Raw genomic sequence first — 23,584 nt, forward strand, 5'->3', positions numbered from 1 at the left:
GCCAGAACAGATGGCCATTGCTTTCTAAAGCTTCTAAAATTTGAAGTAGTTTACTATACAAGAACAGATAATTAATATCATACTCCATCCTTTGATACTACATAATTTATCCAAGGATGGACAACTAACCCAAGCAAAACCAATGAGTAATTTCCCCCAGATTTTTTTTTGATGGACTATCACAGAAAGTACAAAGACAATTTAATGATTTAAGTGACCACATTTCTACCAGGTGAAGGAAAGCAGTTTTAAGAGAAAAAGGATGAAGTTGACACAGATAAACAGAATAGCAGGAAGAAAGTCATGGTGGTTTAAGATGTTAGTTCCAAGTATTCCTGACACTCAGCTGAAACTTGCCTTTCCTTTGGCTTAGCTATTTGCTATTATTGCTTTAAGACCTTTGCATATCTTGGTCATTTTATTCTGTAGCCCAATCTCTCACTTTAGTAGCTGTGAAAATGTCATCTCACCAATGAGACCACCCTGCCCAGACTAGATTATCCAGTGTGTTCTGTGTTTCTTAATTTATCAACTTGGCTGAGTGGAACATTTCCTAGAATTCACTTTCTTTTATGTGTCCAGTTACAGTGGACCACAAGGAAGATTCTTGAAAGATTTAGAGGCTACTAGGGAAACAGCAACTGCTCTATCTTCCCCTGAATCATCCTTTAGTTCCTCCAGCTCCTGGTCCAAGTGTGTATTTTTCGTCTCAGTACTGAAGAGCCCTAGCTCCTGCAATATACACTTTTCATCATCAGGTATCATCATCAGAGGCAACAAGAATAAAAATATAGGTTACTGTTTGTCCTTGTGGGATGGCACCTCAGGCTTATTGGATTCCTGCCTGCCCTTAGTCATCTTTCCCACTTCATATCCTTCTTCCCTCCCAGTATTAGCAGAGATAGAGACAGTAGTCCTACATGGAGAGTGCTCAGCTAGCTCCAACAGTTGCATAAGGCCAAATATAGATGATAGGTAGGATTTGTGTGTGTGTGTGTGTGTATCTACATTAAAGAGAGAGAGTGAAAGTAATCAGATTTTGAAGGCTAAAATCATTTTCATGAGCTTAAAGAGAGTTGAGGGAGAAAAATGCTCCAAACCAAGGAACTAGCATATTCAAAGACAAAGAAATATGAGATGGCTTATTAGGAAACATGTTTCCCAAAACAAAGATGGTAGTGGTAGCACAAAAAAATTAAGAAGGTGATAGAAGTCAAATGCTAAAGAGCCTTATACACTCTGAAAAGGAGTTTAGATTTATCTTACAGATTAGCATTCACACCAAAATTTAGGTATAAAAACCACTTTCTAAATATACAAGTCAAAAATGCAAACTTCAGGATTATGCCCCCAGAGATTCTAAGTGTTCCATTGGGCCTAGGAATTTGTATTTGTAATATCCCATCCAAGTGATTCTAGCCAAAGGTGTTCTAAGGACCACACTTTGATAAACGACATAGTACAGGCTTCCCTGGTGGCTCAGACTGTAAAGAGTCTGCCTGCAATGCAGGAGACCTGGGTTTGATCCTTGGACAAGATTAGAATGTATTTGAAAATAATGAGTTCAGTATGATAGACTTTAAGTTCAATATACCTATGTGACATATCTTAGTGTAGTTGTATACTAGATAGTAACATGTAAACTATTAGTCAGGAACATTTCTCCCCCCACCTGATGTTACCACGTCATGGTACTTCCGGTAGAGTAACACTTCAGTCCTCCTTTTTCCTCATCACTCACTGGCATCTGATTGATGAATTTGGAGGCAGAAATTAAGGCATGTTTAATTCAACCCATTCTTTCCTCTTCCTCTGAGATGTGCCCACCTGTAGAATGCAAATATTTTATGTATGTGCAATTACATATAGAAAATGTATTAATGCAGGGGACTTGAGGACAGACGTTGTAAGGCTGTCCAGGCAACCACCAGCTGAGAGAGGTGATGTTCTTTCAGAGAAAGTCTTTGGAGTTGTCCTAGTCTACTCAGAGTGCTGCAACAGAATACTAGGGACTGGCTGGCTTATTTGTTAAACTTTATTTCCCACAGTTGGAGGCTGGGAGATCTTAGGAAGTCCAAGATCAAGGCACTGGCAAATTCATTGACTGGTGAAGACTTGCCTCCTGGTCCATAGCTAGCCACCTTCACATTACATCCTCACACGGTGGAAGGGGTGAGGGAGCTCTCTGGATTGTCCTTTATAAGGGCATCAGTTCCACTCATGAGGGCCCCTTCAAGAGCTAATCACTTTTCAAAACCCTAAGCTCCAAAAGCCACCACGCTGGAGGTTAGGATTTCAACATATAAACTGGGGGGGAGGGGTACATAAACTTATTAACCCATAATGGGAGTAAAGGATGAAAGAGATTCTTAGCATCAGAGACAGCCAAGATGACTCTGAGAAGTACCCAGAGAAAGTCTCACTCACCATCTGCAAGGTAGAAGCCATCACCTGGCAGAGTCCAGCTACTGAGAACAGGTCTGGACAGAGTCAGAGGAAGATCAGTTACACAAGGCAATCCTACCTCTCCTCCTAGAGAATTCTTACCCAGTGAATGAAAAGAGAGGGGTGGGGGAAGAGCCAAAGAGCTGACTTTGAAGGTCCTTAGACCACCGATCAAGTCTCAGTTGGTGGAAAAGTGGAAATGTGGTTAAAGTTTAAAGTGGAATCCACTGCTGTTTTTAGTCTAGAAAGCTATGGGCTGTTCCTGACACGTCATGAAGAACCTATTTTAAGGAAGAGTTGATATAACATTGTTAAAGGTAGAGATGGGAGAAAAGTAAAATCTTTAATGTTGGTATTCTATTAAGTTATTCTACTCAATAAATTGGTGATGTTTATATGGACAGTTTTCTGGGGTTGAAGGTCATCATATTCTCAAAGAGTTATAGGAACCAATAAAGGAAAGGCATGCACAATGATTCATTGTGAGAAGAGAAGAGGACTAAGGGCAGAACCTAGGAAGTATCCCAACTTTAAAGAGTCAAGCATGGGAAGAAGAGCCAGTAAAGAAGACTGGAAAGTCAGAAGAAGCAAGCCAAGTGTGGGGGTCAGGAAGGAAGTCATTTCTGTATTCATTTATGTTGCTTTAATGCCCCCTGCCTGGCCCCAAGTCCCACCAGTCTATGGATACAAATCTCCTTGCATTCATTCCCGGACTTCACAGGCCTGACCGCTTATCTATATAAGTGGTAACAGCCTTCCCCCATAAAATCTTCTCTTCTGTGAGCTCTTCAAGGTAATATTGTCTCTTTGCTGCCTATCAATTCTGCAGTATCCAAAATCATGAAATCCCGAATAAGCTAAAAGGACTGCACTTCGTTTATTCTTCTGTGCTGTGAAACCATATTCTCTTCCCTACAAAAATGGGGAGCATGATAGTAACAGAGATGGCTGATTGTATTTAATGTCCTTTCTGTTTGTTTGCTGTCCTAGGCCACCAAAAATAAAGGCTACATGATCCAGATTGCCTTGAAGCTAGGTGTGGCAATGTGATTAGATTCTACTGATAGATTGAGCAGAAGTAGCACATGCAACTTCTGGGATATTTCCTTTTCATTCTCTCCGTTCTTCTAGCTGGTTGAATACTGGAGTCACAGCAGCCATCATGAACCACAGGTGACTCTGGGAATGAAGAGGCCACAGGAACTGATACAGCATTTCTTCAATGAATGCTGCTAGGAGTGATGGCAGTAGATAGCCTCGAGTTCTTGGTCCCCTCAGCTGCAGAGAGCCATCTTGCTCAAGGTCACAGCCATTCTGCGGTGGCCCACATCCAGTGACAGATCACTGTGGGAGTGTAAAGGCCTGACCATGTGGACCTAACTCAAGACAACTCAGAGGGATTGGCCACGGCTGCATCACAGCTTACATCATCACCTCTGTTCACTCCTGCTCTTTCTCAAACCAGCCAGACAGGACTTTGTGTGACTGCTTCCTCAGACTGTGGTGCCCTTTGCCCATGTAGTCATGTAGTCACAGAGTTAAATTCCTTCAGATCCCTCTGGTCTGTGTTCACAACCCACTCTTTCAATGAGTCTTGCCCAGAGTCTCCTCCTTAATCCTGCAGACTATCTGCCCCACCAACACTTCTCATCCTTTTTATCCTGCTCTACTTTTTTTTTTCTGTATACCTATCACCCTCTAATATACTATAGCACTTAGTCACTTATTTATTACATTTTTACTTACTTTCTTTACAATAGGATGTCCAATAACTTGCGGACAAGGATCTTGGTTTTGTACACTGATGTGTCCCATGCACCTACAATAATGCCCGGCACATAGCAGGCATTCAGTAGATATTTGTTGAATGAGTGAACAAGTGAATAATTTTCAAGGAGAATTTGGCAAAATTCACTCTTCAGGATCCCCATCTCAGAAACAGTTTAGGAAGGATTCCTTGGCAGCAGATTCACAAATATAATATATTCTACGCTCTCTAATAAGACAAAATTGGTCATGTATTTTTATGGAGTACCCTAAATCATTCCTTTTATAGTTTACATTCATTAGCATTTCATACACTGACTCACACATACACACACATACACGTGAGTATTATGAGGCTTTATTTCATAGGTAAGGCCTATGACTTCTGTTCCAATGAGATAACCATCAAAAAGATTGATTGTCCCTAGAATAGGAAACTGAGAAAAACAAACCTGAATTTCTCAAGTGTGGGAATCCAGGACAGTTTGCTGGACTACATGATAGGGTGCAGTTACTTCTAACAGGAACTGTCTGTTCCCAAGTACAATTCATTGCAAATGAGTTTGGAACCTTTGTTTTGCTTCATATTACCAGCTTCTGAAAGAGGTCAGTATTTGTGAGGTTTCAGGAAGTTTCCTTTGAAGTCAGCACTCCAGTAGAAACATGAACTAGATCAACTGAGCACCCTTGGAGTCAGCCTGAGGATTTATTTCTGTAGCTCTGAACTCTTAGGGGGATTTCCTCTCCTGGGCAAGTTCCCACTTTTTCCATTTGTCTTAAGAGTTAGTAAAGGTTATCTAAATGTCATTGTGTGAAGTAGAAAGTCATAGGGTTATGAATGAATATAATTCAAACCAGTCATTTTTATAAAAAAATAAAGAATATAATTTAAAAATAGTTACAAGTATAAAAGATCTTTATGAATAAAATAATTATTATTTAGTAACAAATTAGTAGCTATTAAAAGTACTGGTGCCAAGATATGGAATCAACCCAAGAGTCCATCAAAAGATTAATGGATTAAAAAATGTTGTATATGTATATGCAAATTTATACAAGCAATGGAAATAGTACTCAGTTACAAAAAAGATGAACCTTGCCATTCACAACAACATGAATGGACCTAGAGGGTATTACACTAAGTGAAATATCATAGGAAGACAAATACTATATAATTTCACTTATTTGTGAAATCTAGAAAAAACAAATAAATAAACATAAGAAAACAGAAATAGACTCATAGGTACAGAGAACAAGTTGGTGGTTGCCAGAGGAGGGGGATGAACACAATAGATGAGAGAGATTAAAAAATATAAACTTCCAGTTATAAAATAATAAGTCATGATATGTAATGTACAGCATAAGCATGTAGGCATGAACACTGTAATAATTTTGTATGGTGACAGTTGATAACTAGATTTATAGTGGTGATCATTTTGCAATATATAAACATATCAAATTATTATGTTGTACATTTGAAATTAACATAATATTAAAAATCAATTATACTTCAATAAAAAGTAAAGAGAAAGATTATATAACAATAAAAAAGAAAAAAAGAAAAAAAATTAAAAAGTACTGGTGAGTATACAAATGTTAATTATATTCTTTTTTGGGGGGAGGGTAATGTTAATATCTTTGAAGAAAAAAGGTAGATACTCCATCACTGCAGTTCTTTTGTTACCCCTGGAATATTATTGCCCTCAATCTACCACCTCAGTCATTCAGACTCTATGAAGCAATCAGAGTTTGGGATGTAATTTTAAAACATTAGGCTATGCTCCAAATGTAGTTTATCTTTGGGCAACTTTTCTACCCTTTCAAAACATTGTTCTGCAGCAAATACTAAAGATTCTTTAAGAGAAAGATTGCCTTCTTTAAAAATGTATTAAGAATCAAGTTTTAAAGACCTCACTGAACCATTGTTTTGATCATTTTAATAGTCTCCAACTGGTTTTCAATGAAATATTATCATCAAATGGGTAATCAGAAAGTCAGTGGAGGGTAACAATTAGAAGCTGTGCTTTATTTATTTTAAGTCACTTCAGTCATGTCCGACTCTGTGCGACCCCATAGACGCCAGCACACCAGGCTCCCCCGTCCCTGGGAGTCTCAAGGCAAGAACACTGGAGTGGGTTTATTTCAAGCAGTTATCTTTAACCAGGTCTTTTGGTTAAAACCTCCAGGAAGATTCCCCCACCTCCCCCATCTACCCGTCTTCTGCTGTCTTAATATTATTTTCTCAAACTCCTTGGCATTCAATACAGACTTTACTAATCCCTTGGCCTTAGTAGCCAGTCTCCTTAGTAAACAATACATAGCTTCTTGGCTTATTCATTAAAAGCATATTGTCACTCACAACCCAGCTTCTGGAATATTTCTGAAGTGGATATGTATTGCACTGCCCAGACCCATCTTTCAGGCATTAATTTCCCGTTACAGGAGTGTTGGCTACTGAGGACTCCCAGCTGAATTCCTCTTCAGGCGCTGCCCACTGCCAAAGGAAGCTGCCTCATCCAACATCGTCTCCCCTCCCCTCAGTTCAGTTCAGTTCAGTCGCTCAGTCGTGTCCGACTCCTTGAGACCCCATGAATCGCAGCACTCCCCTAGGAAAACTCAAATGCAAAAACTGGCCCACATACAGGGGTACAACTGCTCCCTCATTTCAACTCGAGAATCTTTGAAAGAATATCCTAGCTCTAAAGCTCTCCATGCAATTGCAGTGGCCTCTGTTGGCAATACAACTTCTCCTTCTGCCCAGTCCCACTTCTTATGCTCTCCCGAAGGTGTTGATCCTTAAGCCACTTCCTAGTAAATTTCCTGCTGCTGCTGCTAAGCCGCTTCAGTCATGTCCGACTCTGTGCGACCCCATAGACAGCCCATGATGCTTCCCCGTCTCTGGGATTCTCCGGGCAAGAACACTGGAGTGGGTTGCCATTTCCCTCTCCAATGCATGAAAGTGAAAAGTAATCTCTATTTCAGAGTCGGTTTCCTAGGAAACCTGTGCCCGGTGAGAATTCTCTGGTCATAATCAAACCACCACTTTTATTTATCATTTAATAATCTAAAATGTTGATGGTGACTTGTTTATTAATCGTAACAGACTAACTTCTCTAATAAACAATACCAAACTGTTAGGGATGTAATCCAATAAAAATCTGCTTCTTATCCAACACTGCATAGTGCCCTGTAGTTCAGAGGGGAGAGGGACAGTCATTCAGGATCCAGAGTCCTTCTGGTTTTGGGCTTCACTCATTTCTAGGATGGAGAAGGCAATGGCAACCCACTCCAGTACTCTTGCCTGGAAAATCCCATGGGCGGGGGAGCCTGGTGGGCTGCAGTCCATGGGGTCTCTAAGTCAGATACGACTGAGCAACTTCACTTTCACTTTTCACTTTCATGCATTGGAGAAGGAAATGGCAACCCACTCCAGGGTTCTTGCCTGGAGAATCCCAGGGACGGAGGAGCCTGGTGGGCTGTTGTCTATGGGGTCCCACAGGGTCGAACACGACTGAAGTGACCTAGCAGCAGCAGCAGCATTTCTAGGAGTTCTGTCCTTCAACTGAAAGGTGAGAGAAAAAATGAGAACAACGCAGGAAGGTTTGATGGCTTGAAAGAGTGCACATCAATTCTACTAACCTTCCACTGGCCAGAACTCTTATCATATGGCTGCTCTAATAGAGGGAGGCTGAGGATCAGCAGTTTCTGCTATTCATTTATAGAATACTTGTGATTTTCATATCTTCCATTTTCCATGACATGTGACATTCTTGTATCAATCTTCAACTTGTAAGGACTGAAAATTTCATCTTTATTAAAGAGTTTAAAAGATTCATGGTGTCTCCCCTTTGATAAAAGTCTCTGTACGCAGATGCGTGTGTGTGTGTATCTTTAACAAATAAGGGATATTTTTAAATAGGAATATTTTTTAAAAAACAGAACAATGATATATATATATCACTTTCACACACAATAAAATTAAAGATGATTCTTTAATATATACAATATTCAGTATATGTACACATTCTGACTGCTCCTCAAAAGTTTTTTTCTGAAGTTCTTTTAATTCCTGGACAGGTACTGATGGTTGTGTCAGAGTTCAGCAAAGTCTTCCCAAAACTTCTGCAGGATCCACTTATTCTTTCTCTTTGAACTGCTCTGAAGGCCTTTGTCAAAATCAGAGCCATGCCTATTTAAAAACTATAAACTAAACCTGCCTGGATTCTCTAACATCAACTGATATTTTACTTATATTTTCTTTTCCTTCTTCAGATAGTGTTCATCCATTTCCTTAGTTATCACCCTTTTAAACATGGCTCTGGCTAGCCCTTCAACAGCAACTCTTACAAATGCAAGTCTTGGGGCCACTCCTGCTACAGTCTTTCCAGGTCTAACATGATTTATAGGAAACTGCTTCTACAGTCTGAGAAAAATCACTTTTTAAAAAAGGATTAAATCTTTAAGTTCAATAACAAGGGTATATGTTTACTCGATGTCTTGTTTCAAATAGCACTTTATATCTTCAGAATGTATTTGGGATCTTATGTAAAACCAAGTGAATTGATTTCAAAATAAAATCTTAAATTTCTAATTTTTTTTTACAGCCTCTAATGTGGTACAAATACTTCTCATCAAGAGGTTAGAAAATAAACTAAAATGACTGACCCAAGTTACTTTACATCTTTAGCCCCATTTCTTCCAGTACTTGGTTAAAGGTAAAACGAAGCTTGATAGGAGATTGCTAAAAATAATTTCTAGAAGCCAATTGATAATAAATCTACTAGTGAGACTATTTTAAATTCTATATCCCTGTGGGAATTTGAACCTTAGGGACTTTAACTTCTGCTATAAACTCTGTCAAAGCACAAATTCAAACCCTAACGTTTGATCCATTTTTTGCACGTGACAACATCCTACAGAGTTCAAGACAGTACTAACAGCCACAAGTGCCATGTCTCTTGGATTTATTGGGATTCTTGGCTGCAGAAAGGAGAAAATTCAGCTTCAACTAGCTGAAACATTGAAGTGAATTTATGGATTATGTTGCAGGAAAACTCAGAAATAGATATGACTTCAGGGATGCTTTCATTCAGCCCAGCAGGTCAAGAATCAGGACAAGCACCCAGTTTTTCTCCCTCAAAATTTTGGCTCTGCTTTGTCAAGGTTGAGTCCACTTTTTTTTCACCAGGCCCTCACTCTGTAGTCACAATGATGGTTGCTAACAACTCTGAAGCTTCCTTCTTCAGGTTCATTTTCTAGCAGAAAAGTGGGAGTTTGTTTACCTAATTACTCAAACCAGTTCTGAGAATGGAGACTCTTTACACCTTACTGGAATATTTTCATCTATGAAACAATCATTGCGTCAGGGGGATGAAATCTACTGACTGGCTTATACTAATCAGGGTCTACCCTTGGAGCTGTTGGAGGAAGGGTCAGTCCCATTCAAACTGGATAATTGAGAAATTCAAGGTATTACTAGGAAGAAAGAAGAGATTATTGAGAAGGAAGCAACACATGTTCACTACAATATCAAATCTAAATTGACTGACTTGGGCATTCTATCAAAATAAAATACAAAGTAAATTATAGCTTTAAATAAATTGCATTTTTGCTTTATCATACCTGTCCTCAAAGGAATTCCCCACTGATGTCCATGCCAAGGGTGAACATCTCTGCACAATGTTCAAAGCCCATCACAATAATATCCACCTTCAAGGTGTACGTTTCTTATCAGCTATGTCTCTTCAATCTCCCTCCTGTAAGAGCTGGTGATCCTATACTTTTGTGAAAAAAATCTGATTATAAAAACAATACATGCTAACTTAAAGTTCAAGCAATACAGAAGTGACTAAAGTAGAACACAGAAGTCCACCATATTTGGAGTGAGCATTCAGTTTAGTTCAGTTCAGTCACTCAGTCATGTCCGACTCTTTGCGACCCCATGAATCACAGCACGCCAGGCCTCCCTGTCCATCACCAACTCCCGGAGTCCACCCAAACTCATGTCCATCGAGTCGGCGATGCCATCCAGCTGTCTCGTCCTCTGTCGTCCCCTTCTCCTCCTGCCCCTCATCCCTCCCAGCATCAGAGTCTTTTCCAATGAGTCAACTCTTCGCATGAGGTGGCCAAAGTATTGGAGTTTCAGTTTTAGCATCAGTCCCTCCAATGAACGCACAGGACTGATCTCCTTTAGAATGGACTAGTTGGATCTCCTTGCAGTCCAAGGGACTCTCAAGAGTCTTCTCCAACACCACAGTTCAAAAGCATCAATTCTTCAGCGCTCAGCCTTCTTCACAGTCCAACTCTCACATCCATACATGACCACTGGAAAAACTATAGCCTTGACTAGATGGACCTTTGTTGGCAAAGTAATATCTCTGCTTTTCAATATATTATCTAGATTGGTCATAACTTTCCTTCCAAGGAGTAAGTGTCTTTTAATTTGATGGCTGCAATCACCATCTGCAGTGATTTTGGAGCCCCCCAAAATAAAGTCTGACACTGTTGTGTTTACTTACTGTTTCCCCATCTTTTTCCCATGAAGTGATGGGACCAGATACCATGATCTTAGTTTTCTGAATGTTGAGCTTTAAGCCAACTTTTTCACTCTCCTCTTTCACTTTCATCAAGAGGCTTTTGAGTTCCTCTTCACTTTCTGCCATAAGGGTGGTGTCGTCTGCATACTGAGGTTATTGATATTTCTCCCGGCAATCTTGATTCCAGCTTGTGCTTCTTCCGGCCCAGCGTTTCTCATGATGTACTCTGCATAGAAGTTAAATAAGCAGGGTGACAATATATAGCCTTGATGTACTCCTTTTCCTATTTGGAACCATTATAGACAGAATACAGATGTCTGGCTGTACACATCCAAATTTTTTTAAGGCAGAAATCATGACTTTTACATTTTAATTGGGCTGTCCTACCTCTTGTCAAAATGGCTTCATCAAGTGGTTGTATCAAAAATATCTTACTTCTGTTTGTGGTGGTCGTTTTTTGTTGTTGTTGTTTTTGCCTTGTTTGCTTTCTTCTCTGCTATTTAGATCTCTGTCTATATGGATCTCAGTCATCTTTCAGGGCCTAGCTGAAATCATACCTCTTGATCGCTACTCCCTTTTTAAAACTGAACTTCTTCAATGGTCATAAACAAAATATAAAAACACAAAAGAGTATTTTAAAATTTCTTTCCTGACTTCTCTAGTTCAAATGGACTTTATTCTCTACTTAGAGCCTACACTACACAATCAGCATGTAACTACAAATTATTTATATAGTTTGTTATTGTTCCATATACGTAGGAGTAGGTGAGAAGGATATGGGTGGAACTGTTTTATGGAGTCCTGGGCTAGGGTGTGGACTTAAAGAATCATGACATAGCAATGAGTGCAAGGGAGGTGTGGAAACAGCTAGCCCTGAGAAATTACAGAAAATTGGGCCATAAATTTAGAGCAGGGGTCTGAATCAACTCCTGAAGCAGGCTTTGTACACAAGCTAGAAATCAGAACAAGGCAGTATGTCAAGGCCAAGAATTTGGTTAGATATCTGGAAATCTACAGGAATGGGAGAGGGCATAGATTAACTATGAAAATGATGATATATTATGCTTAATTAAAATAATGTGTGAAACATAATTGATGTATAACATCAAAAATATCAAAACAACACAAAAATTGCTCAATTTTACCCAAAATTGAAAATGTGACTATCTTTTTGGCTCAGCAATTCTAATTCTAGGATGTTATCCTATAGAATGATTCACACAACAGGACAAAATGAATGTATTCGACACTGTTGATAAGAGAAAGAGAGAAAATGGAAACAACCCAAATAATTATCTACATGCTTACCTGCCTACACTCTACTATTCAAACATACAGTGGAATAATAACCAGCTATTAAAACAGAGATAGATCTGTGAACATTGTCATGGAAAGGGGTCCAAAATATATTTTAAACGAAACTTTCAGAACAATATATAAAGCATGATTTCTTTAAAATATACATCATAGGCATTACTCATATGTTAAATGAGTTTTTAAAAAGTTTTTGAAAGCATCGTCATCTGTTTGTATGAAAATCCCCTAAAGTACCTAGAGTACATGTTAAAATACATATTCTTAGACTTCATATAAGATCTCCTGACCTATGAGACCATAGAAGATCTTCTACTGAACTACATACTAGACCTACGGAATCATAGTCTCTGGTGACTGAACCCTAGACTCTGCATAACAATCAACCCACATGAATCTTGTACCCAGTACAGTTTGAGGATTACTGGATTGATGTAGTATTAAAGAAGCCAAGGAACTTGGAGGGCAAGCCAGGGTGAGGGAGGATGTGAGAGGTCGAGGCGGGTGGGGTGGAGGGCTGAGAGTTTTCCCTTTCATTTTACTTTATACTCTTTCGCACTTAAAAATTCTTTATGAGAATTCATTACTTAGTAATTATCTGTATCTACTAGAGATTTTTGAGGTTTAAAAGACAAAAACATTAAATATGGATTTTCTAGGTCTTGTAAATAAGAAAATACATTACCAGTTTAGCTCATTCAAGAAAAGACTCACACCAGCAAGTATAAATGTGGGTATTTTTTTACTCATATCTGAAAGATAACAGAAACAGTCATATGACAAGTTGAGCAAGAGCCACTATCTTGATCTAGGGAAGAGCTTGAAATATTTAAGGGAAAGTAAATAACTCAGTGAGGCTAGAGAAGAATGAGCAGGAGTGTGTCGTACCAGACTGGGGTGGAGAGATCCCCAAAGCTAGATCATGTGTTGTTTTGTAAAGAATTTAGATTTTATTCTAGGAACCTGGTGATTGGTTCTAAGAAGGAAGTGATGTTATCTCCTTTGCAATTTAAGTGATAACTTTCATATCTTTTGATGTGGTATTTTCATTTAGAGGAAGTTTCCCACAAAAAAAGGTTTTCAAAGATGTTCCTAATTAGAATTTTACTTTGAAGATAACCCAACAATACAGTGAATGTGTAAGCAAAACATGACTTAGAAATACATGGAATAGCAAGGGAATTCCCTGGCAGTCCAGTGGTTAAAGTAAAAGTGAAGTCGCTGTCGTGTCCGACTCTTTGCGACCCGTGGACTGTAGCCCACCAAGCTCCTCCGTCCATGGGATTCTCCAGGCAAGAATACCAGAGTGGGTTGCCATTTCCTTCTCCCGGGGATCTTGCCGACTCAGGTATCGGACCCAGGGATCGGACCCAGGTCTCCCACATTGCAGGCAGACGCTTTAACCTCTGCACCACCAGGGAAGCCCTTAATTACAAGAATCTAAGTACTAACATCAAAGATTTCAAGGGAGGAAAGGAAGCCAGGTTGAAAGAAGAAGGGGGAAGAGGTGGGAGGGGGGCGGCAAAAGGGGTGGCCTTACAGACGTCTGCCACCTACAGATGCCCAGGCGTTATGGGACTTTTCCCTGGGCCTCCAGAGAAGGGAGGACTGGAACTTGGCCCTACCAGAAATCAGACCAGACCAGAACCAGAATTCGAGTTCTCTGCCAAGAGGAGGTGATCAGTCTCCAATCCTCAGCTCAGGCTGAGGGCCCTTCAGCCAGATTCCTGTGTCCAGGACCGGGGGACTAGGAAAATAGGAAAGGACAGGAAGGGTTAAGGAGAGGAAAGAGAGAGGGAAGGGGAGAGAGGTCAATAGTCTTCCTTACTGGTTGGGGCACTCTTGCCAGTTGTCCACGTCAGGAGGAGACCAGGGACAAAAGGGTCCCAGTTGCGGCCGCTGGGTCTGGTCCATTGACAGGCAAGCTGGCCCCTGAGTACCCCGAGTGGTCAGGATGTCAGTCTCAGCGAAGAAGAGTCCCCTCCAGAGTCGCCATTTGTTGCAGGAAGGCGGCCCCTTCCAGGGCCCGAAACTGGGCTCCTGTCTAACACTCGGAAATGAATTGTCCTAGGAGACACATGTGCTGACAAAGCAAGAGATTTTATTGGGAAAGGGCACCAGGGTGGAGAGCAGGAGGGTAAGGGAACCCAGGAGAACTGGACTCTGCTTTTCTGCAGTAGGGGTCATGGGTTGGATCCCTGATCGAGAACTAAGATCCCATATGCCCCAGGGTGTGCCCCCCTCCCGCAAGAAAAGAAGAAGAAATATATGGAATAGATATGGCTATTAAAAATTATAAATATATGGGACTTCCCTGATGGCACAGTAGATAAGAATCCACCTGCCAATGCAGAGGACAGGAGTTCAATCCCTAGTCCAGAAGATTCCACACGCCACAGAGCAAGTAAGCCCGTGCACAACTACTGAGACCACGCTTAAAGCCTGCATGCCTCAACAAGAGAAGTCACCACAATAAGTCCACGCAACTAGCCCCACTCTCCACAACTAGAGGAAGCCTGCGCATAGCAACGAAGACCCAGTGCAGTAAAATAAAAAACAAAAATCAAAATTATAATATAGGGACTATAAAAAATAGTCCCTGAAATAGTCATAAGAAATGAAGTCAAGCAAAACAAATATTTCAAGAGATTAAATCTACAATGAAAAACATGTCTTTGTTTCCACTGTTATGTGTTTACTTTGTCCTAGCTAGGTTCTGATCATGGTACATAACATGTATGTTTGATTTAAAGAAAGAACTCAAACAGTCATAAAAGTAAGTATGTATATTAACAAAGATTAGGGAAATAAGGTATGTTTGGGGTCTTAATATTTATTGGAAATTTGGCTTTCTGAAGTTTTTTATGATTACATCATAACAGCAACCAAAATATCAGATGCTATCCTTTAACAACAAGAAATATTTCAGGGAACCCTATTCTCTAGTTAAACTTGACTTAGACTGAATATATTGAACAAAACAACACTGGTCATAGTTTTTTAAAATAATGAGTATGTGTAGCACAACATCAATCATTCTGTTTTACTTCATTGATGCTACATAACAACTCTATAAAAGAGTTTACTTAGCTCTCGAATTAATAACTATTGTCAGTTCAGTTCAGTTCAGTTCAGTTGCTAAGTCGTGTCCGACTCTTTGTGACCCCATGGACTGCAGCACACCAGGCCTCCCTGTCCATCACCAACTCCTGGAATTCACTCAAACTCATGTCCATTGAGTCGGTGATGCCATCCAGCCATCCCATCCTCTGTCGTCCCCTTCTCTTCCCGCCTTCAATCTTTCCCATCATCAGGGTCTTTTCAAATTAGTCAGCTCTTTGCATCAGGTGGCCAAAGTATTAGAATTTCAGCTTCAATAACTATTGTAATAATATACAAAATAACTAATTTAAGGATATAGAAATGATTTTCACTTTGGATATATTACTCCAAACGGTGAAAAGACCATTTCTTGTTATTTATGAGTTATATTCATCAAATTACTGAAAATCTGGTGTAAGGGAAAACCTCTATACTTCCTATTTTTGAGAGGAATCTGTCGTGTAAATAAAAAGGCAAACACTTCATGAACCAGTATAAGGATTAGGCATACTTCAGTGCAGACAATAATTGAATATGATACCACATTATTGATATTTCTATACAGATCTAAGTCTAATATGGACCTTAAAATTAGCTCTCTACCAAAAGTTAATATAATCCAAGACACTATCGAAAGGTATAGATGAAAGTATACTATCAAAATGTTTGATAAGTAGATTATTGAAAAGTATACATGAAAGAATTATAACAAAGAAGATGGACTAGATAAATAACCAATCAATGTCTATTCATTACCTAGTTCCTAAGTGGCCAGTGTTTAGAAAATACCAAATTATGGAAATTCAGGCATAATCAATAGTTCTCAACCAGTTATACATATGTTTCAGAATCTTCCTGATGAGTTTTTAAAAAGCAGACTTTAAGCTCCCCACTAGAAATTTTAAACTATTAGGCCTGAAGTAAAATTTGTGTTTATGCATTTTTATTAAAATATTTCTTAAGTGTGTCTGATGATCATGGCTGGGGGAGAATCACTCAGACAGAGCAGTCCTTATAGATTAGATTGAGTGGACAAAATACCATAAAGAAAGCCCGCATACCTACAGCTGCGCTTTGCCACATGGAAAAGTTTTAAGCAGAGAAGAATATGGGACTTCCCTGGTGGTCCAGTGGTTAGGACTCTGTGCTTCCACTCCGGGGGTCATAGGTTCAATCCATGCTTGGGGAAATAAGATCCCACAAGCCATGCAGCACAGACTAAGAAAGAGGAGAGTAAATTATTTACTCTATGAGCATAAACTGAGGTGGGAATGGGCAAGGTATTGTTTGGGAGACAGCAGGTTGGCCATTTTCCAGTGAATTCAAGGTAAATAAAGATGGTAGTGTATACTGAATGAGGTAATTACAAGGTAATTGTTGACTTTAAAAATATAATACAGTAGAGGACTGAATCCAGGTCTAGGGGTTAGGAAGTGAATGGGTGATGTGGAATCAAGGTAGTGAGTATTTAAAGCAATCATTTGAGAATTTTGCAGGGGAGGGAAAGAAAAAAATAGAATGGAATTTGAATAGGAAGAGAAGGATCAAGAAAACTTTTTTCCAAGACAAAGGAGTCTGAAAATGTTTGCAGGCAGGAAGAGAAATCCAACAAAGTAGAAAAAAGCAGATATTATAGAGTGGGTACAATTGGGATTCATATCTCCCAAGTGTTTTTAATGTATTCCTTTAAGGACTAAAATATATTACGGTAAAATTACACGTTTAATTATAATTAAAATTTGAGTAGATTTAATGGCAATGGGAATCACTGACAACCAAACAGAGTTTCCCAAACAGCCGAGGACAGAAAGTAGACAATAGAGTCAAAGAAAGTTTCTATCAACTCTGTCTATTATCCTTCCATTCAATTCTAAATTCACAAACTTTGTGGAAGTAACTTAGAGGCAAACATTGAATGGAAAATTTCAAATAAGATGTAGACAAGTACATATGATTTGAGCTAGAACTGAAGCCAAGTCCTTCCTCTGCTCTTTGCCAGAGGAGCAGGTAACTGGTTCTGGTAAGTGCTGCCCTCTGCTTCAAATCTTGCTCACTGACTTAACAGCCTCTTTCTTGGAATAATCTCTTAACGTTTAGGTACTAATGACTCCAAAGCAGACAAAAAAAATTTAATCTAGGCTTTATAAGGAGATTGGCTTGGCTTTATTACAGAAACTATGATTTTTTTTGAAATGGTTTATCAATTCAGGATAGGGTAGGACAACAGCAGCTACTATGAATAGGATATGACTTGATGGAAATTACCCTTGAGCAAAATTATTCTGTAAAGTAAGGTAGGAAGGACTCAAGTGGGTAAAAGAATACAGACAGGTCTGTTAAGCTCTTGCTATCCTCTCAGATATGAGATGTTGAGGGTCAGAGCCAAATTGCAAAGTGTGTTTAATTTTATATCATTGGATATAAAATTTCAAGTAATGATTTGAAGATTACAGTAAAGTATTAGGCTATGTTTTATAGGGTGGTTTACTATCTTTTTTAAACTCGATTATACTTATAAATACAAAATACTATCACATTTTATCATTTCATTTGATCCTCATGAAAATTTTCTGCGATTGAGAGAATAGAAGTTATTTTTCCAGGCTGTTTAAGAAAGTAACCGAGATTTGGAGCAGCTTAACAAGTTAATTCCTTGAACAAATGTCTGAGTGCCTACTATATGCCAGTCACTGTTCTAGTCGGGGTTATATAGTTTGCTAACGCTGGAGCCAGAGTCAGAATTCTTGATATAGGATGTTGATGGAAACGTAGCCGCACTGCATTTATTTACCGGTGCTCTTCAGAAGGCCACTGGCACAAAGCCCAAGATGCAAGTCTTGGGAAATATAAATGCTGGGTGGGGCATACAGAAAAACATACGCCTTTTGGGTATGACCTATAAAGGAAAGGTTTTTATGTTTGACAAGTAGCACATCTCATACATTTTTTTATAGAGCAGGATAATGTATATATTTTTTAAATACCTTTGACTATGGATTAAAGGTTTAGGCTTCTTAATTATATAGCCCATGGAGGGCAAGGTATGTGTCAGCAACCATGATAAAACACATTTTATGAAGCAATTTTAAATTTAATAAGTGTATAGCTTGATTTCTTTGTATTCTTAAAAGAATTTGCAAGCAAATACATAGAAACTTTATACCTCAGTCATAGAGACATCAGAGGTGTTCTACTAGACAGAAGCTCAAAGAGTTCAGATAAAACGCTCAAGATAATTAAAAAAAAACAACTAAACCCTGGTTTGGTCAAATCTTATTTTGAAACAGAGGTCCTAAATTGAGGTTTACACTAGTCATTTCTGATATGTAAAAGCTGGTTTTCAAAGTTGTCTGCCTAGTGTTTTTCTCACAGACATTATTTTTACTTTAGACTGGATCTAAGAAACTTTGTTCTTTGATAAGTATGCCTTCAGTACATTTAAGTTACAGAGTCCAAATCTTTCTCAACAAAACTTTTAGGGTCTACTTGACTTGATTATATTAGGATAAAAATACTAGCCATTTGCATATACTCCTACACACACTTAACACACACATATCCAGTTTCCAATTTTTAAATTTTAAAACTGTATGTTTTAAATTATCATTACAGGGAGATTAACAATGACTAGAGAAAGCAGGGCACGATAAGTGTGTTTCCTCCATGTCAAGTCCTAAAACTAGAAGCAAATGTCACACGTTTGGAGGTTTGTACACAGTGCTGTAAATGTAGTTTTCAAGGTCCCTGTCCACAGGGCTTTCCTGTTCTGCCAGGACGAAGAATCCTGCTCTCCACACGCTGGTGTGGTCAGACTCACCAACTGACTACCGAAAAGGCACATTTCTTCGTCAACTTTATTTGGCCCTCTGTCCTTGAATCATAGTTCCTGGTTTTATGGTCCAGGGCAAACAGTCTTGAACTCTACAGCAGAGCCAAGACATCTGCATCGGATGCATCATAAATCCAGCAATCTAATCCCCCACTCCCCGCCTACGCCGTTTCTTTTTGAATGGCGATGAGCTGTACGTCAAGGCCATGAAAAGCGGATCTTCATTCCGACTAAGTGTGGGTGACACCTCAAAGGTGTTTCTTCGTCTAGCACTGGATGGGAAACCTTGGGACGTCTCCTCGCACAGACCACCTCTAAGAAGCAATGGCGGTGACACTGTCAGATGAGACACTGAACCCATGCTATCAATGGCCGACCCCTAAATGCACATCCCCCAGCCTCGCGCTCCAGCCGGAAAGCCCAGAAACCGCAAGGAGCTTAATCCATTCCAGCAACAGTGCAAGTTCTTGGAAGCGCAGATTCCCGCCTCTTCCAGGCCGCGCGCAGAAATCAAACTAGACGCAGGCTCCCCGAGGGCCTTGCCGCGCGCGCTCCGCTCCCTCCGCCAGCCTAGCCTCGGCCGCCGCCCTCCCAGCCGTGGAGCTGGGCGGGGCCGCCTGCAGGCAGCGGGGCAAGGCGGGCCGACCGGGAAAAGACGCGGGAGGCACGCTCTGCGCAGGCGCGCGGCGCCCCGCCTCCCCAGCGTCGGCTTTTGGGCCGGCGGTGCGGGCCCTCCCACTCTCCCCCGCGCCGCCGCGCCGCACCGCCCCGGCCCTCGCTTCACCCCGACGCCCCGGCGTGCGCGTCCTCCCGCCGGCCTGCAGGCCCGGGGCCTCTGCCTGCCAGTCCGCCGCTGCTCCTCGCGGCCCCTGCTCGCGTTCACGCTGTCGCCCGGGCCGGCGCGGCCGCGGGCAACCGCTCCCCCTCCCGCACCTACCCCGCCCCCTCCCCGCCTTTTCCGCCCTCTGATCCCCCTCCCTCGGCCCGCCGCCGCTGCTCCAGATGAGGTGATGGCAACGGCCAACTTCGGCAAGATCCAGATCGGGATTTACGTGGAGATCAAGCGGAGCGATGGTGAGCCTCGCCGCCGCCCCTGCCGTCTGGCCCCGCTGTCGGCTGTGCGCGGCGGAGACGCGGGCGCCGGCCGCCTCATTGATTGCTCCGCCGGGCTGTGGGGGCGGGAAGGCGGCGGCCGCGGCGCTTTTGTGTTGTGGCGTGTGTGCGAGTGAGGCCAGCTTGGGGTCCGCCCCGGGTGCCGCTGCAGTGCCGGGCCGGGGAGGGGCCCTGCGGGAGGCTGGGCCCGGGGGAGGCCGACGGGGAAGGGCCCGGGGGTCTTCGGGTGGGTGCGTCGGAGGGTCTCTGGTCGGGGGGGCCCCGGTCGGGGGGACCCCCCGCTCCTCCCCCGCGATCTCCATCCTCCCCGGGGACCGCCGCCCGGGGACCCCAGGCTCCGATAGGATTGACCCAGCCTCGCGGCTCACCCCGGCCTTTTCATTTTCCGGCCTCATCTCTGAGGGGATGGGGGTGGGGAGAACGTGAAGACCAGAGATTTCAGCATTTAGGGAACCGACTACTGGTCCGAGGCCAAGGTGGGAGAGAAAGGCCAACCCCATTGGTTTAAACTGTTTGGTTGTCAGGTTTCTTCGTCTTTAATTTCTCAAGCATGCCTCTTTCTTTTTTGCCAGTCCCTTCCTTGGAAGAAGGATGGGGAGCCTGTGGTGCTCAGCCATGAATAAGGGTGGGGGAGCGAAGGGAAGAAGTATTCGATAAGCTTCTCAAAGGTGATGAGACTAAAAGGGAAGGAGCAGGATGATCCTTGTCTGTGCGAGGCACTCCTGAGAGGGTGGGGGTGGACGACCGGGTGTTTATATTCTCACACCCTCCTGATAGGTAACCCAGAGAAAAGTGTGAGACGAGGTGGAGGCACATGCCTAATTAAAATTATAAAGAGAGAAAAAGCCCTAGGCTTGTGTCTCTTTCTATAGGTTTCTCTTGGGGAAAATGTTTTACGCCCCTAGCCAGCCAGGTTTGGAAATAATTTATATTGTAAAGGAGAAAACGCATGGAGGCGGGTAAAAGTATGTTTCAGTCCAAACATTGAGCGAAGTAGAGGTGTGTAATACCGAGAGGCGTGCAGTGTATCTTATCCTGTGCCTTTAGGTTATGGCTTATTATCGTTTAGCCTAGTCAATGGTAACTATCGCTGTCTCATCTACAGCCTCTACCGAGAGGCTTCTACCAGGTTTGACCAAGTTATGTGAAGCTTAGATTGACTGTCTTGTTTATCTGTGATAACATATATTAGAAGACCCTGTCCAGCTAATGATTTTTTTCCCTTTCCTTATATCTGACATAATTTGTGTCAACATTATTATGCAGTATGTGAAAAGATAAATTATAACACATAGACCTTTAGAAGTTACCCATAACACTAACGGGAAAGAGATGTGTCTTTTACTTTGGTTGGGGTTTCTTCATATTTTCTCTTCTAATTGCTTTCCTTAAGCTGTGCTGTTACTGTAATTTCATTTTTAGGTAAATGCAGGTTCACTGTATACTAGTAAAAGTAGGGTTTATGTATATTATTTAAAATTTGGGGGAGAAGCAATAAAATGTGTGAGTTCTTTACATTCTAAGAGTTTTAACTGTGATTGTAGGTTTAACTATAGAAGTTATCAGAAAAAGTATCATGATACTTGAAAGGTTTGGTTAATTTTGTTTTCTGGGCTCACATTTTTTTAAATGTGTCAGACTGGAAACAGTTTTGGTTTTGGGGGGATTCTAGGATATTCTTTATTTAGTACTATATTTAGTACTCTTTCTGCCTTCATCTTCTGCCTATACCAGAAACCCAGACATCTAAGAGCTTTGTGTTCTTACATAAGTGCTAGTAACCTAAAATCACATTTCAAAGCAGTTTGCCCTTGAGAAATAATGGAAATCATTACAGTGTATCTCATCTTAATTTACAGTCATGTATGTATTTATGTTCCTCAAGTGCATAGTAGAGTTGAAGGTAGCAGATAAGCAGAGAAGTTAAGGGAATGGTCATTTGCATTGGTAGTGCTGTTTCACAGTAGAAATTGATGTCTGGGAGACTCACCTAAAGCCTTCCCTTTTTCACTTTAAAGAAGCTGTTTTGTTTACTCCCATTTCTATGGTGTATCTGTTTGGATAAAACATGACTGATCATTGTAACAGAAATAAACTTTGTAGTTGGATGAGCACTAATGTAATGCCTGAGACAGTGGAAACCACGTGAGTGAAGAAGGGCTGTTCTGCACTGCTGTTCACTGGTGATTTGATGTTTCTCTGCATGCTTGCTAAGTGGTGATCCTTGTCCTTGTTTCTGAGCATGCTTCTCCCATCCGTGATGCTCATATATTAAAAAAATATATATTTCCAGGTAATTAATGTGGACTTGTTAGTATCTTTCAACATCCTGCTCAAAACTAACTCCCAATATGTTTTCATTGATTACTAAAACTGGATGGCCAGTCAGTCACTGAATTCCTAAGTCATTAGGAGACTCATGAGACAGCATATTTCCTTAAGTATTAATGTTTGGGTACATTTTTCTTAATATTATGTTTTCAGACTGCACCAGAGAAGGGGTGGTTTGGAGAATGCTATTGATGGATGGCAGACTGCCCACTCCCACTTCAGCCACAGCCTGGGCATTACAGGATTTTAAATTCCCAGAATTCATTTGCTCCTCGATGAGTTCCTTGCATATAGTTTTTGAGTGAATCACTCATTATTGGACTTCGTTTTCTAACATTGTTTTGATTAATCATTACGACAGAATCTTACCTGGAAGGAAAACAGCTCCATCCATGTTCATCCTGTGCTGCCACTTCCTTATTCTGCTCCCCCGCCCCCACCCCAGTGCCTCATACAGGCCTCTTAGTTCAAGATTCCCAATGTTGATTGAAATTGAGTGATTTAGCAAGGCTTACTGACTGTTTTGGTATCCTCAGATTAGAAGTGACAGAGGTTAGGCTTGGGCTCCTAAGATAAGTCCTACCCACAGGAAATAACCTGGTATGAGATTGGACTGGTTTCTGGAAATGAACACTCAGTGTTTGTTTTCTTGTATGTGTCTTTCTATTATCTTTCTGATTCAGTTTCTTTTTGAAATCTAATGACTCTAAAAACTGCAATGTTAACTGTTGTGTAGCTAGGTAGGAGACCACACACACAAAAAAAACTGCACTGTTAAATTATTTCTTATTTGTTCTACAGTAGCTTTGACTATCCTTTGGAGGCTGGGGGAGTGATGAGAAATGTTTTGCATATTTGGAAGCTGCAGCCACGATGGAATTATTCTTCGAGGTATCTTGGACACATAATTGATAAATGTGATCTGAAGAGAATCATACACTATTTCAACCAGACAGATCCTTGGAGATAATCAAGTTCTCATTTTTAAAGATGTGGAAACTGAGTCCCAAGTTACTGTAAGTGACTTGTCTAGATTCATACAGTAGAAGCCAAGAACTTGGCTTAATGTAGCATAGAAACCAGAGTATCAACAACTGTGACAGGAAAGGAAGAATTCTCTATTATTTGGGAACCATATACAGCTTTC

At 41.0% G+C, this 23,584-nt stretch overlaps 1 protein-coding gene across 4 annotated transcripts in view; it reads left to right on the forward strand.

Annotated features, from left to right (window-relative positions):
* Positions 1–19,736: 19,736 nt before the first annotated feature.
* The window catches only part of KIF2A (kinesin family member 2A), a 67,104-nt gene continuing 63,256 nt past the window's right edge, over positions 19,737–23,584 (forward strand). For 2 of the 4 annotated variants that reach the window (XM_040262577.1, XM_040262579.1), the window contains exon 1: positions 19,737–20,067. In XM_040262577.1, coding sequence (XP_040118511.1) covers positions 20,004–20,067 — 64 coding nt within the window. In that variant the 5' untranslated portion in view covers positions 19,737–20,003. The remainder of the gene's footprint in view (positions 20,068–23,584) is intronic. The other 2 variants (XM_040262578.1, XM_040262580.1) reach the window with 1 other exon arrangement.

The sequence above is a fragment of the Oryx dammah genome, unplaced genomic scaffold, assembly GCF_014754425.2.
Source record: "Oryx dammah isolate SB20612 unplaced genomic scaffold, SCBI_Odam_1.1 HiC_scaffold_20, whole genome shotgun sequence".
Classification (NCBI taxonomy): domain Eukaryota; kingdom Metazoa; phylum Chordata; class Mammalia; order Artiodactyla; family Bovidae; genus Oryx; species Oryx dammah.